The sequence below is a fragment of the Tachysurus vachellii genome, chromosome 14 (genome assembly GCF_030014155.1).
Source record: "Tachysurus vachellii isolate PV-2020 chromosome 14, HZAU_Pvac_v1, whole genome shotgun sequence".
Lineage (NCBI taxonomy): Eukaryota > Metazoa > Chordata > Actinopteri > Siluriformes > Bagridae > Tachysurus > Tachysurus vachellii.
The window spans coordinates 9,336,891-9,350,434 of NC_083473.1; the positions used below are offsets into that span (position 1 = coordinate 9,336,891).

The 13,544-nt window shown below is 39.3% G+C and overlaps 1 protein-coding gene across 1 annotated transcript; it reads left to right on the forward strand.

The window, feature by feature from the left end:
* The first annotated feature begins 4,965 nt into the window (after window positions 1-4,965).
* On the forward strand, window positions 4,966-11,758 carry si:ch73-233f7.1 (uncharacterized protein LOC100537710 homolog). Its single transcript, XM_060886067.1, has 4 exons — window positions 4,966-7,650; window positions 9,725-9,783; window positions 10,095-10,213; window positions 10,498-11,758. Exons 1-4 carry the CDS (start codon window positions 5,137-5,139, stop codon window positions 10,815-10,817), a joined length of 3,012 nt encoding a protein of 1,003 aa, XP_060742050.1. The 5' UTR covers window positions 4,966-5,136; the 3' UTR covers window positions 10,818-11,758.
* The last annotated feature ends 1,786 nt before the right edge of the window (window positions 11,759-13,544 follow it).

Sequence of the window (13,544 nt, forward strand, 5' to 3'; positions counted from 1 at the left end):
ATCCATTGCCCTAATTTTTCCACACCTGATTTTAAAGCTTAAGCTGCTTACGAAAGATTTTCCGGTTAATATTAAAAAGTGTACAGTTTTGCAGTGACGGTTTTTATGACTTTTATTTTGTAATCCTTTACTCAAGACGTATGAGTCACGTGACACGTACGTTTGGTTGTTAATAAAGAAATAATGATTTTAGGTATAGCAGAATATCTTAATAATGAGTAATGAGAACAAAATGATAAAAAAAAATAAAGAAACAAAGAAAGAAAATTAAAGAAAACAATGTGGATTGTTCCCGTATTTATCTACTATATTTTCAATTTTGTTTTAAAGAGACTTTTAGCTATGCTTACAGTACTCGTTAAATGTGCTATATATCGGGTCGTAGGTGCCGTCAGCGTAGCTAAGCGGTTACTTCTCAAGGAATTGTTCTCCACTTACCGGGTTAACCCTGGTTCGAACCGCTGGCGCTGTCTGACGTTTTAATGATTTTATGGATCAATAAATTGCGAAATTTAGTGTTTTTCGTTTGTTGGATTGAATAAAAACATACGGGGAACAGAATAGCTTTAAAAGGGTACAAATAGACAACAAAAGCACCAAGCACGTCACTTTTTACCTAAAAAAATCACAAACTGAAAGAATGTTAGCCCTAAATTTTCAACCCAAAAATATTAACAACTTATTTAGCCCGAAATGATGAAAATGTCAGACAGCACCAGCAATTCGAACACGAATAACACAGGTCATGAACTGTTCAATGAGAAATAACCGCTTAGCTACACTGACGATACATCAGTCATACAATCATGTATACATTTTGAATAATCTCTAAATTAGTTCTGTTGCAGTCTGAAGTCATGTGAATTCACACAATTAGTTGAAGGGAGCTCACTTGTATCAATATCATGAGACCTGAATATTAATACACCCAGGACTCCCAAGTTTTAAAGACAGGCAAGAGTGACATATTTTAAATCAGTAAGCCTACTGGACCTAAAAATGCTGCCAAAACTACACTAGGATGCTAATCTAATGTGTAAACAGAAATCATCTGGTTTTTGTCAGTATAACACCTGAATATCACTAAAATGCGGTAAACAAGATTCATGAGATATCCATGAGACACGGAAGTGTGTATTTGCAGATATCCCTATACAGGTGTGTTGATTTACAGCTATTCTTATACAGGTGCACATTTTTCCCAGGTGTGAACATCTGCACTTTACTGGTCATATATTACGTTTATATAAGTTAAGTAAGCTGTAGAGCAGCTCTGTGTCCGCGTCAGCGTAGTCAAGTGGTTACTTCTTTGGATCTCAGTCTGGTTTACTCCTGAGTGACCAGGATCGCACCACTGGCGCTGTCTGACGTTTTTGATAATTTAGGGATCAATAAATTGCGTGTTTTTCGTTTGTTGGATGGAATAGTAACATAGGGGGAACAGAATAGCTTTAAAAGGGTACAAATAGCCCCCAAAGCACTTCACTTTTTTACCAAGCACTTCACTTTTTACTTAACAAAATCACAAAGTGAAAGAATGTTAGCCCTAAATTTTCACTCCAAAAATATTGGAAATGATAAAAACGCCAGACGGCGCCAGCGGTTCGAACCCGAAACGCACAGGTCATGAAGTGTTTAATGAGAAGTAACCGCTTGGCTACACCGGCGCGCATGTAATAGTGCTGTACAACGTATTTAACAAGTTCCATATGTTATACAAGCGGCGTGTGTACATGGGTATATATATGTGTGTGTTCACTTTATTAGGAACACTTGAACAAATGCACTTTACTGTAATTATAGCAGCAAATCATGTTGCAGCAGCACCCCTTACATCAGTCACACAATCATGTATAAAATCATATAGAAACACTCAAATGACCACTTTTTGCAATTGTGATAAGCATAATAACATTTCAGCATGAACAAAACATCGAACATTGAGTTGAGGTAGGTACAAGAATATAAGACAACTCCTTATCTACCACTCCTGTCAGCCGAGAACTGGAATCTGAGGGTATCATATGCACATATCCAAGGTCTAAGATTCTTTCATTGACCATTATTCGGGAGTCCTTCAATCTGGACACTAGATGGCGTTCCAAGACTGAGTAAAGCCTAAGAGTTGACTTAAAATGCATGGTTTTCCTTTTTTTCAGCCTAAATGTTTATGCAGGTTCTCTTAGCCTGTACACATGATACACTCTTACAAATAACTGTTATTTTTATTGGTATGGTAATTGAAAATTATCTAAATTGCATCATTTATATTCTACTTTAAAGTATAGCTTTATGTAGAATGTATAGCACCTTAATTACTTAAAAGCTTATTAACCTTACCCCACATGCACTTTCCCAGGTAATAGGTTCTTGTTCTTGATTGGGATAATGAAAGAAACATGTCCTTGGAGCCACTTTGTATACTTTCCTTTGGAAAATTAACTTGCAAGCCCTGCATTGTGTTGAATGTGGAACTGAACCATTTTTCATGAAGACAAGACTGTGGTGTGTGTCTGTGTGAACAAGGAGAGAGTACTCGCATAATGGATTAAGTTATTTTTCCACCTCTTTTTCTTTGTCAAGTGTTATATTTGGGTCAATAAAAAAATTATGAGATAATCTGTAAAGTAATTGTAATGATGCTATTGTGAGCTTGGATGTGGGATTTGAAGAAATTTTATTTGATCTATTTTGTAAAGTGGTTTTCTGAAAATAATGAGAGGACAAGTACACATCATAATGAGAGGATGCATACACATCATAAATCTTTAGCCCACTAAACATACAACTTTCTTGCAACTATTCACCACAACTAGGGTAAGAATTCCAAATGACTGCAAAACATCTACTATAATTTAAGGTATTATTTGGTATAAAATGATGCATTGAAAAATCAATTTCACCTCACAGGGTAAAGAAAGCATTGGTAAATTACCATCTATCCACCTTTTTTCTCTTTTTACTTCTTTCTATTGAGATGCTTCTGCCTGTCGTGTCTTTTGTGTTTTGGCCTTGGATATATTCAGCATTCTCTTGTAGCCTTGCCACAGATTCCTAAAATGTTTGACACTATTTTGATTTGCCTGTGTCACTGTGGTATTTTATGGATCTATGCAGTGTGTTTAACAAGTATTTAGTCAAATATCTTTTTATCTGATATGAGATCAGACTATGGTTCCTTTCTTTCACATTGCACTTTGGTGGTACATAGTAGCTCAGTTACATTATGACTGTTTTCAAGACTAAGAACTGTGATTTTTTCTTCTGTCAGATCTCTGTGTGAGAAAATGTAGTCTATGCCTATTTATTATAATCTCTTATATATATGATTTTTTATTCCTTTCATAATTTAAACGCTGGTTAACCTTGATAAATAAAATGTAAGACTGCAACTGTTTAGAAATCCAGTAGATGGCGCTCAAGGATAATATTTGGAAAAATATTACACGATTATGCAGAGAATGGACAGCACAATATAGCCTATAGGTTAGTGCCTTGTTGTATGCAAACGCTCAAACATGTCAAATGTCAATCAGATTTTCATTGAAATGTTGCAACTAAAGAAGTACAAAAGAAAAAACTTCTAATTCTACAGTCCACTATAGACTGCTTTCCATCTATTAGTATTTTAAACCACTTACTTTTGAACTAATTATTTGATGGTAGTAATCTCCCTGTTTTTGTCCAGTACTTTGTAATGTTTTTTTTTTTTGTTATCACTATTTGTGTGTTACAGTGCGGTGTTTTGGTGACATTAATGGCCTTTATGCTCCACAGATGAGCCGGGTTTAAACAGGATCGTGTAATGCATGTTAATGTGTGCGCCCAGTGACCCAGTCGTTGCAGCTCAAGAGCGCCTAGATTATTCACCCCCACTAAAAATTTGTATTCTTGGGTTGGAGTAACGCGGCTGATCCCGGATAGCTTCGCGCTAATCCTCCACTTCGTTAATTAAAAACGAAGAAGTCGAGTGTAGTGGAACTCAATGTAATTTTTTTCAGGAATGTAATCATTTCGGTTGGAGCTTAACCATCTGCTTGAGGTTATGTCTGGCGACAGATTGTGTTCAGAGTTGTTTAAATCTACGCAGTTGATTTTAACTCTTCTGCAGGTGCGGTGAAGGGGTTTAGTATGTTAATTTATTACTTTCTCCCGCCTCCCCTGCTTTTATAATTAACTAAATATGAAGAAATATGCTACAAAGCGCTCGCGCGCATGCTAGATAGATAGATAGATAGATAGAGGGGGGGGGGCAGGGAGACAGAGAGAGAGAGAGAGAGAGAGAGAGAGAGAGAGAGAGAGAGAGAGCATGCTGAGTCCATACCCTCGTACCGTCAAATTAGTTTTTTTATTTTTATTTTTCATAACAAGCACTCGCTAGTATTGCATTTTAAATATTCAGGGAGACATTACTCAATTTTGTCTCATCAAAACAATAACTGTATAACCGTCTTAATTCATAAGCTCATAAATCACCGCTCTCTAAGGAAGGATTACTGGCAAAATCCATAAATACATAAACACGTCTATAAGAGAGCGGCGTTTTTGTACGTATGCATTTTCCCAATCCCCAACACTGAAATTTAGGATGATAACAATTCCGTTGTTGCTGGGATTATGAAGTCAAAGTCACCAAAGGGGAGACATAAAACAGTTACGGAACACTCCTTTATTTCCAGGTCTTGTCATGTTGACTAAAAGTGCATTTTCCAGCGCGGCGGTGAGCGGGTTAATCGTGTATATACAGTAATTATACTCTATGGTCGCCATCGGCCAATAACGATGCCTTACGACGCCCCCCACCCCCCTTCCCAATTCTTCCTGACTCTCTTCGCACCCGTTCCTGAAAAACCTCCAATACGTTGTAAAATCAAAGTGCAAGCATCCCCTGCTCACACAACGCACTTATACACACACAGACACAGACACACACGCACACACATGCCGGGAGACAGCGCTGAGAGACCTCGCGCCTTTCCGAAGGATCTTACTACTTTTCTGAAATTATTTATCTAGATATTATACATAGACTTGATGCCATGATGTCCACTATTAAACATTTTATTTGTTTTTAAAGTAACTCTCACTTTTCACAACTTATGCGTCTGGTCACCTAGGATTTTAGGCATAACCGACATGGATCAAGGGCTCCAGAGGAGGCAATGGACATCAACGTGGTCAGCTTTTCGCCTCCTTATGTGTATGTGCGCTCTGGACCGGGTGCTCGCACAGGTTCGGTACTCGGTTAATGAGGAGCGTGACCACGGCGCATTCGTCGGTAACATTGCCGAGGACTTGCGCTTGGATGTCACTAGGTTGTCTGCCAGGCGATTCCGCATAGTCTCCGGAGCTAGGAAACAGTATTTAGAGGTCAATTTGGAAAACGGGATTTTGTTTGTGAACGAGAAGATTGATCGAGAGGAGTTGTGCGAACAGAGTCCGGTTTGTTTCCTGCACTTGCAGGTGGTCATTGAAAGCCCGCTGGAACTGCACCGAGTAGAAGTTGAAATCTTAGATGTTAACGACAACGCTCCGAGTTTTCCGTGGAGCGAGTTCAATCTAGAGATTACCGAGTCTGCCGCGCCGGGCTCACGGTTCCCTCTCGAAAGCGCGCAAGACCTAGACGCGGGATCCAACTCGCTCCGCTCATACCTGCTGAGTGCTAACCAACACTTTGTGCTGGATGTGCAGACGCGCAACGACGGAAGCAAGTTCGCAGAACTCGTGTTGGAGTCTCCCTTAGACCGGGAGAAGCAGAAAATGCACGAAATGGTCCTAACCGCCGTGGATGGTGGATCTCCGCTGCGCTCTGGCACTGCTCAAATCTTGGTTACAGTTCTGGATGCGAACGACAATGTCCCTGCATTTGACAAATCCGTTTACCGGGTAAGCCTTGTGGAGAACGCACCGAGAGGAACACTAGTGCTCAAGCTCAACGCCACAGATCTAGACGAAGGGTCGAACGGCGATATCGTATATTCATTCAGCGGGCATGCGCCCTTAAAAGTACGCGAGCTTTTTAGTGTAGATTCTTTCTCGGGTGAAATTCGGGTGAAGGGAATAGTTGACTACGAAAAGGCCAGCGTCTACGAGCTCTATGTCCAGGCTAAAGACAAGGGTCCCTCTGCTGTGGCCGTACACTGTAAAGTGCTTGTCGATATACTGGACGTGAACGACAACGCTCCAGAGGTCATCCTGACCTCTGTGTCCACACCTGTTCAGGAAGACGCGCCTCCCGGGACCGTGATAGCAGTGATCAGTGTCATGGATCGTGACTCCGGGGAAAACGGAGCAGTGGACTGTCAGATCCCCAGCCACGTACCTTTTAGGCTCCACTCGTCCTTTAAAAACTATTACACATTGGCGACTAGCGAATTTCTGGACAGAGAGTCAGTAGCCGAACACAACATCACTCTCACGGCTCGAGATTTAGGCTCGCCATCGCTCTCCACTGGGAAAACTATTAATGTTCTTGTGTCGGATGTTAATGACAATCCTCCGCGCTTCCTTCAGCCATCATACACCGTCTATGTTACCGAGAATAACGCACCGGGCGCTTCCATTTGTTCTGTGAGCGCAATAGATCCGGACTCTAACCAGAACGCTTATTTATCCTACTCTATTCTCGAGGGTCAAATAAGGGGCATGCCAGTGTCCACGTATGTTTCTATTAACTCAGACAATGGTAACATTTACGCTCTTCGCTCCTTCGACTACGAGCAGCTCCGCAACTTTCAGATCCGAGTGCAGGCGCGGGACGCCGGTTTCCCGCCGTTGAGCGGAAACGTGACTGTCAGCGTGTTTGTGTTGGACCAGAACGACAACGCACCACTAGTCGTTTCCCCTCTGCCCAAGAACGGCACGGCAGCTACAGAGACGGTGCCTAGGTCGGCGGACGCAGGCTACCTCGTAGCAAAAATTACAGCGCTGGACGCGGACTCCGGGCAAAACTCTCGCCTCTCGTACCAAGTGCTCCACGCCACGGACCCAGGGTTATTCAGCATCGCTCTTTACACGGGTGAAATTCGGACCATCCGCCGCTTCGTAGACAAAGACGCCACAAGGCACAGACTCGTTATATTGGTCAAGGACAATGGGCAACCCTCTCTTTCGTCCACCGCATCCCTCATTCTGACGCTAGTGGACGGCGTGCCGGAGTCTCTGTCAGACCTCGATGAACATGCTCTCAGCCGCCGAGTGCCTTCTAACCTCGCCCTGTATCTGATCGTCTCGTTGAGCGTGGTATCACTCATCTTCCTAGTAGCCATCATCGTACTGGCAGCGCTGAAGTGCTACAAAGACCGGGACTGTCCTGGAGGTTTTAGTCTTTCCTCTATCGGTTCTACGTGCTGCACTCTCGAATTCGAGCCGCCCGCCGAAGCATGCAAAAAGTCCAACCTGAATATGCAGATTTCCACCGGGACGAAGGTGCCCACGAATTGTGTGGAGAACAGTACCGGGACCACGGCTCAGAACTACTGCTACAAGGTGTGCCTGACACCCGAATCAGCTAAGAGTGACTTCATGTTCATGAAGTCATACAGTCCGAGCACGCCGAGAAATAACGCAGCTAAGGAGACTGAAAATCTGGCATGGAGCTCACAGAGCCGCGCCTCTTCAGCTAATAACGGAGCAACAACCCCTAACGAGGTAAAATGCAGCTTTATATAACTGACAGAGAAACAGTATATTGACAGTCTGTCATGCTTAAGCAACCTTTTTTCTGTAATGAAAAAAATGACAAGCTAATAAACATTGCTAATGATTGCTAATGTAAATCAACAGTTTAAAGTTAATGGACTTTCAAACCGAAATACTGGAGTATAAGCAAGAATCCCCAGGAAATACACAAGAAAATCACCAGTGATGAATTAACTTATGGGTGTTTATTTACTCGTACTCGTACTCGTATATGCCCAGCTGACCTTCATTCAGTGCTACAATAAAAAAATGTCAAAGTATACTGCAGCTCTCTATGTCAATAAACTCGATTAAAAACAAACGAGAACGTCTCGACTAGCAGCTGTTCTCAACAAGCGAAGGCGTCTCACTCACTGAGATAACACTGGTTCTATGTGTAGCCTTCTTTATATCTACTGCCTTCATTAGACAAAATGCTTTCTTTACACTGCTTCCCACAGACCGACTATTTTCACCCGTCTCTCTCTGTGTTTTCTTCAGACATAGCTCCCCTGCTTAGAGCCAGAGGCCTGCATAGTTTCCTTCGAATTCAGTATTCACAATATACCTGATGTTTTCATAAAAACATTCTCATTAGCATCTAGTTATTACTAAGGGCGTTTTCGAATTTTCTATTACTATGGATGTTATGTGCTAATAAAAGTCAATATACATAAGTTGTAGCAAAAACTGCAATGTGTGATTCACCGATTCTCTGAATACAAGGTCAACCCTGTTCATTATACATCTTTATTTCTAAGTTTTTTGTTGTTGATTGATTTAGCTACGAAGTATCCAAGGGCACCCAACTGTCTCAAGGGCACACGCAAAAGACGTGTCTATTATTTGCTGTATAATACGAGCAATACACGGTGGACTTAAAATTAGAGCTATTCTGTTTGATAGATTCCCTTGATCCATTTATCTTGCTATAATTTATGTTAGTGTGTGTGTGTGTGTGTGTGTGTGTGTGTGTGTGTGTGTGTGTGTGTGTGTGTGTGTGTGTTTGTGTGTGTGTTTGTGTGTGTGTGTGTGTGTGTGTGTGTGTGTGAGTGTTTATGTGTGCGTGTGTGTTTGTGTCTGTGTGTGTGAGAGAAAGAAATGAGAGAGAGAGAGAGGGAGAGAGAGAGAGAGAGGGAAACACAGTGCACTTGAGCTATATTTTCAATCCACTAGATGGAACTATCTGGACTTTAAAGGTACTTAATATAGGTCCAATTTATTATTAATAAGAAGGCTCCATAAGGGTTTACTTAAAACTAAATATAAAACTGGAACTTTTCATCATGACATAAAGAAAGGTGTCAGAAATGTTAATAGGTTTTACACATAACATTATTAAATTTTAACACTGAAGATAATAAAGTCGGAGTGAAATATGACTATGTGCAAACGACTGTGAAGGACACTCCAGCTTCCTATATCATCGAAGTCAGTGCTTTTAAAGTTAGGAAACATCAGTGGATAAAAAATATATTAAAGCACGTGCTTCTAATCCACTGAACGATTAAACATATTTTTGTTTTCTAATTAATGCTCTGTCTGGTGCGGATTACTCTGAAGATTAATAGGGTTTCATCTCGTTTCATCCCGACGGTGGTTTAATTGCTTTTGGTAAAGCATTGTAAATGACTAATCTAATAACTTGCTTACATCCCCGCTCTCCCTATCACGGGTTCTGAGGGAATTAATAGAGTGCGGAATCAGTCTGTACTCGTTGGTTTTAACTCAGAACAAACAGGAGCGGCTTTGTTCTCTCCCCCCGCTGCGTCTCGGCCCACAAGTGGAGTGGAATTTAGTTCACCCTCGAAGAAATCCAATCATTTATACTTTTGAACACAAGATGGCAGTCGTAAGTCAGGGGAACACACACACACACACACACACACACACACACACACACACACACACACACACACACACACACACACACACACACACACACACACACACACACACACACACACACACACACACACACACACACACGAATAAACACCCTTACAGTTTTCTTGAGAGTTTGAAATTGAATTTTATGTTGCAGTTAAAACAAGACAATACTAACTGGGCTCTGGCCAAGAATCAAACATCAACTTTGAAAAGGTAAATAACACACGCACACACTTCTATAACGTTCTCTGTGCAGTGCATGTGTGTGTCTTCCTGCCGAATACATTTCAAAACATTATCTTATTTACTTCATTAGGATATGTATGCAGTATAATTATACCATTACAGATTTATTTCTCTAGCTCAGCACTTAGAGTAAATCAGTACATGAGCACTAAACCTGTCTTTTTAGTTTTAAGTTTCATGTTTTACTTGTTCACCCCATCCTGGTATTTTACTTGTCATAGACAATATAGTATATATCCCATATAGTAATCAAGATGATCTCTGTGATGTCTTTTCAGTTATAACTCAGTTAATATGGATGGCACCCTTATGAGGAAAGTCATGCAGACTGATTCTGAGAATTATGTAAATCCAGTGGCTGCAGGACAGTACTGGACATGGGGAACACGAATAAGAGGTAAGTAGAACATTTACTGACCTATTTAGTAAGGACATTCAATTCAGAGTTAACTGGTACACAGTGTCTGCCTACACATTGAAATATAACCTAATGGCAACACTGTATTTATGTCTTTTACAAATTTGTAATGAAAGCAGTTGGATCGTTTCTGCATATGAAGTGGTAGTAATGTTACCTATATATACATTGTGTATATATATATATATTATATCATACTATATTGGGTTACATCTGTGTTCTTTTATATGTATAATATCTCTCTCCATTTTTTACTGACCCAGAGTGTAAGATATCTTCACCTGCAACAGGCCTCCCTGAGCGGGCATGGACACCACGCTATACCCCCACAAAAACACCCCAAAAGCAGCAGCCTTCAGGTCAATCACATGCTCATCCTCCACCAGACTACCATCACAATGTCTACATCCCTGGGACTCCATCTGCCCTCTGTACCTTGCGGCCCAGTAATCGCAGTGAGCTTGATGTCCACAATACTTTTTCCACCTTTGGCAAGAAGCGCAAGTTTATTTCCCCCAGCAGTTATGATCCACGGGATGAAACAGGCACTGAGGTCATCAATAATGACCTGTATAATGAATAGTGAAAAAGAAAAGAGACTGCAACAGCGTGTGAATTGGTGGACAGAACATGTGGAGGGGAAGCAAATATGGTGAAAGAATTCAAGAAATATTAGTTGCAACCAAAGCAGAGCCTATCTATCCAAACCATACTGCTCTAATTTTACAGCTAAATTAAAATTCTAATCAGGGTTGTATGTTTCTTTTTACTTTATATCTGAGATGTTTGTAGGTTTGTGGCACATAAAACAAAAGACTAAGAAAGCTTTAAACTCTAGCAGGGGTTGGAAGAACTGGCTTAGATTCAAAGATAAACATCTTATTTGTTAAGGCCATCTGGATCAATTCGAACCTTTAATTTGTTAAATTATGGAAGGATAGAGTTCTGGTTACCATTTGCGCAATGCATTACATATCTATTTTGTTTTTCTTGGGTTCTCCAAAGTTCTTGCAAAAATACAACAAGTGAGTTGCCTATTCTAAGATTTAAAATGACTCTAGGAACACCTATAGGTGTAAATCGGTGCCCCAGTGAAAAATATCCAAATGTACTGTGACTTTGACCAGAAAACGGTGGTCAGGATGAATGAATGAACGAACGAACAAATGAATGAATGAATGAATGAATGAATGAATGAATAAAATTAAGGAAGAAATTTCTGTTATATTTTTTTACACATCATCATGATAGGCACAGACTAATGTGGCTTAGACATTCTAAAATGAATAACCTTTGAAGAACTGTAGAAAGTATCCTTGATGAACTCAAGATCACAATACTGATTCAGATTATGGTTCACATTTTCATGCAATTATTATTATTATTATTATTATTATTATTATTATTATTATTATTATTATTATTATTATTATTACTACAAGTTTTGACAATCATATTAGGTAGACTGTGAGCATTACATACCCTTTGGCCGCTGTGCAAATTTTCTGACTTAGCAGAAACATCAGGCCGTAGCCTTGCATTGATTGGTTGCTCAGCTAAAAAGTTGAATCAGTCTAACATGGTTATTTTACAGTGAACATCATGTACAATACTAATATGTATGCAAACCGTGTAACTGACTCACGGCATCTAGTGCAGTACATCATTGTATAAATTCTGATAATAAAGTATTTTTTCTGAGTAATATAGGCTATGTCTATTATAAATTCTACACATTTTCATTTGTATTATGTATTTTTCTAAGAAATAACCTGGTTTACTCTGAGAGGGTTCTACTTTATGACATCTGATATGTGTACCATTTAAGAAACCTTATATAATATTTTTTCAGTTTTAATACAGCTTTTTCATTTAGTGAGATATGGTCTGATGACAAGAACATTTGAACACATTTTGAAGACATTTTGTTTAAATGTTACAGATTTAATATTTTTTTTTTGCAAAGATATATTTTCAAAGAATTAATTTCTATTTAATGATGTTTTGACTACTTTTGAACTTTTTTTTACTGGGTGAATAAAGGATTAAATGTAACACCAGCAAGAAATCAAGCTTAAAAAATTATAGAATATTTTAAATAATAATGCATTCAAATATTGGATAATCGGTAGAAAATGAGTGTTTGAGTGAGTGAGTGAGTGAGTGAGTGCATTTAAATAATGGTTAAGATATATTATATTGAAGGCTCTGTGTGGGAGTGGGGGTGGGGTAATCACTTCTCTAAAAGATTTATTTTTTCTGTTTCATGATGTGTATAGATTGGTTGATTGCTAATGCAGGTCATGTATGCAAGAATGCCACCACACTTTTCCACAAGAAAACAAAAAAGTATGAAAAACATGATAAACTCATGGAAACATATGTTCTGCAGCATCATTTCACTGTTCTTAATATTAGGAAAAGGTCTTCACACATCCAAAGGGTCTGGATTACATTCCTTTATTGGCTATAGGGAACAACCTAGATTAATTTTCTAAACAACCAAGCAGCTCCATATCCAAAATATCAGTTTAATTACTCAAAGTGAGAGGGAGGGGAATTAAAGGAATTAAAACCAACCTTAAAATGCCACCTTGGACATACTTTTGAATGTGCTGCACTCTCCCTGGTGCCCTTTTGGATTTTAATTTACCCTGGAAATGATTTCAGAATGTCAGTAGATGTGTATCAGACCACTGAGCAAGGCTAATTATGTTTGCCACGTGTCCTTTCACACTACAAGGGAGTGATGGAAACGGTCTCCATGGCACTCACCCACTTCTTCACACTAAAGTTTATCTTTCTGCAGGCTGACGGATTAAATCTCAGAAAATGAACATTTTCACGGAGTGGTGATAGTGAGATAAGTCCAGTAAATCTATTCTTTTATCTTTTTTTGAAGGGAATTCTGTTTACTATATTCACAGTTACAGGTATATAATCCTAAAATACTTTTATTTGGAGAGTTAGTCTGGATTAATCTATACTATGTATTTACTAATCTGTCCTAAGACTAATGTATACTATGTATTTACTAATCTGTCCTAAGACTAATGTATACTATGTATTTACTAATCTGTCCTAAGACTAATGTATACTATGTATGTATGTTTTAAGGAGACTGACAAACAATCAGTTTTTTGTGTACTAACGTACATTAATGTAACAATACCATGCTTAGTTTAGCACTCATAGGCTTTCAATTGTCTGGGTTTGCTTCTTTAAAAATACTACGTATGAACTGACCCATTAACATTAACCCATTACTTTGCATAAATTCCAATTAGTACACATTATATGTCTCATTTGC